The sequence below is a fragment of the Hyalella azteca genome, unplaced genomic scaffold (genome assembly GCF_000764305.2).
Source record: "Hyalella azteca isolate HAZT.00-mixed unplaced genomic scaffold, Hazt_2.0.2 contig3869, whole genome shotgun sequence".
NCBI lineage: Eukaryota > Metazoa > Arthropoda > Malacostraca > Amphipoda > Hyalellidae > Hyalella > Hyalella azteca.
In genome coordinates, this window is record NW_025934101.1 from 63,992 (window position 1) to 66,349 (window position 2,358).

Sequence of the window (2,358 nt, forward strand, 5' to 3'; positions counted from 1 at the left end):
GTCATGGTATAAAAGTGGGTCATGGTATAAAAGTGGGTCATGGCATAAAAGTGGGTCATGGTATAAAAGTGGGTCATGGTATAAAAGTGTGTCATGGTATAAAAGTGGGTCATGGCATAAAAGTGTGTCATGGTATAAAAGTGGGTCACGGTATAAAAGTGGATCATGTTATAAAAGTGTGTCGTGGTATAAAAGTGGGTCAGGCTGGACCAAATATTATCTTCTGGACTAACGGTCGGGTATGTTACCCACTTAATTACCTGAGTGGGTGGTGTGACCCACCTTTGCTTGTCAGAAGGTGGGTCAGCCTCGCCCTCCCACACGGGGAGGCTGATGCTGCAGTGACCCACCTTTGCTTGGGGGTGTGCTGCTTGTCAGAAGGTGGGTCAGCCTCGCCCTCCCACACGGGGAGGCTTATGCTGTAGTGACCCACCTTTGCTTGGGGGTGTGCTGCTTGTCAGAAGGTGGGTCAGCCTCGCCCTCCCACACGGGGAGGCTGATGCTATAGTGCAAGATCAGCGTCCAGATCAGACCCAGGATCAGCTTCAGCTTACAGTCTACGATGTCGGTCGAGTCTGGGGGGCACAAGTGGGTCAGGTTGACACACTTTGTTTAGTATGACCTACCCCTTATCTCTACCAAATGTCGACGGTATGACCTACCCCCCTTATCCCTACCAAATGTCACCCCATACCCCACACCCCACCCATCTTCCAGACCAGATAGACCCGCGAAATGACCTACGATAATCCGCCCATAATACGCTTATAATACGTCGATCACACGCCAATAATCCACTAATAATGCACCTATAATCCACCAATAATTCGACTATAATGCGCCTACAATACCGCGCTACACGCTGTGTGCACGCTGCAAATGTATATGCTACATGCTGCACGCTGCATGCTACAAGCGGCAGATGTATGCTGCAGCGTGCAGCACAATGCTGCATGCTACACGCTACAAGCTGCAGATGTTTGCTACATGCTGCAGATGTATGCTGCAGCGTGCAGCATTGTGCTGCACGCTGCACGCTACATGCTGCAGAAGTATGCTACATGCTGCATGTTACAAGCAGCACGCTACATGCTGTATGCTGCAGCGTGCAGCACAATGCTGGCGTTGTGTGCGGTTGAGTGCCTCACTGAGGAGTCATCATGGCGGGTGACGTAATTGGGGGGGAGGTGGGTAGAGGAGGGGGAGGTGGNAGGTATAGCAGCAGGTATAGCAGCAGGTATAGCAGCAGGTATAGCAGCAGGTATAGCAGCAGGTATAGCAGCAGGTATAGCAGCAGGTATAGCAGCAGGTATAGCAGCAGGTATAGCAGCAGGTATAGCAGCAGGTATAGCAGCAGGTATAGCAGCAGGTATAGCAGCAGGTATAGCAGCAGGTATAGCAGCAGGTATAGCAGCAGGTATAGCAGCAGGTATAGCAGCAGGTATAGCAGCAGGTATAGCAGCAGGTATAGCAGCAGGTATAGCAGCAGGTATAGCAGCAGGTATAGCAGCAGGTATAGCAGCAGGTATAGCAGCAGGTATAGCAGCAGGTATAGCAGCAGGTATAGCAGCAGGTATAGCAGCAGGTATAGCAGCAGGTATAGCAGCAGGTATAGCAGCAGGTATAGCAGCAGGTATAGCAGCAGGTATAGCAGCAGGTATAGCAGCAGGTATAGCAGCAGGTATAGCAGCAGGTATAGCAGCAGGTATAGCAGCAGGTATAGCAGCAGGTATAGCAGCAGGTATAGCAGCAGGTATAGCAGCAGGTATAGCAGCAGGTATAGCAGCAGGTATAGCAGCAGGTATAGCAGCAGGTATAGCAGCAGGTATAGCAGCAGGTATAGCAGCAGGTATAGCAGCAGGTATAGCAGCAGGTATAGCAGCAGGTATAGCAGCAGGTATAGCAGCAGGTATAGCAGCAGGTATAGCAGCAGGTATAGCAGCAGGTATAGCAGCAGGTATAGCAGCAGGTATAGCTGCAGGTATAGCAGCAGGTATAGCAGCAGGATGCCTGCATCCTGTAGAGATTGTGTCTCGGAATTACATACAGAAAAATAAAAGGTATTTTGTCTTTATTTTTAATAAGAAAATAAAAGATTTTGTAATAATAAAATAATAAAAATAAGTGGGATTTTGTCTAAATAATGATGTGTACTTTTAGCCCACATGTGGGTCACCCTGACACAGTTTGGACCACTATAACATTCTATCTAATAATATAATATACTATAATATAATATATCTAATATAATATATCTATATAATATTATTATTATTATAATAATAATAATATAATATAATATACCAACCCACCTATGTGTTCACTATATACCGCCCCACCCCCAACCCACCTACCCAC

At 47.3% G+C, this 2,358-nt stretch overlaps 1 protein-coding gene across 1 annotated transcript in view; it reads right to left on the minus strand.

Moving 5' to 3' along the window:
• Positions 1–2,358, minus strand: part of LOC108666170 (filamin-C) — a gene marked incomplete at its 3' end in the record, with an annotated part of 68,931 nt that overhangs the window by 61,191 nt on the left and 5,382 nt on the right. The window contains exon 3 of the mRNA XM_047879808.1: positions 430–575. Within this exon, the coding sequence (XP_047735764.1) occupies positions 430–575 (146 nt within the window). The remainder of the gene's footprint in view (positions 1–429; positions 576–2,358) is intronic.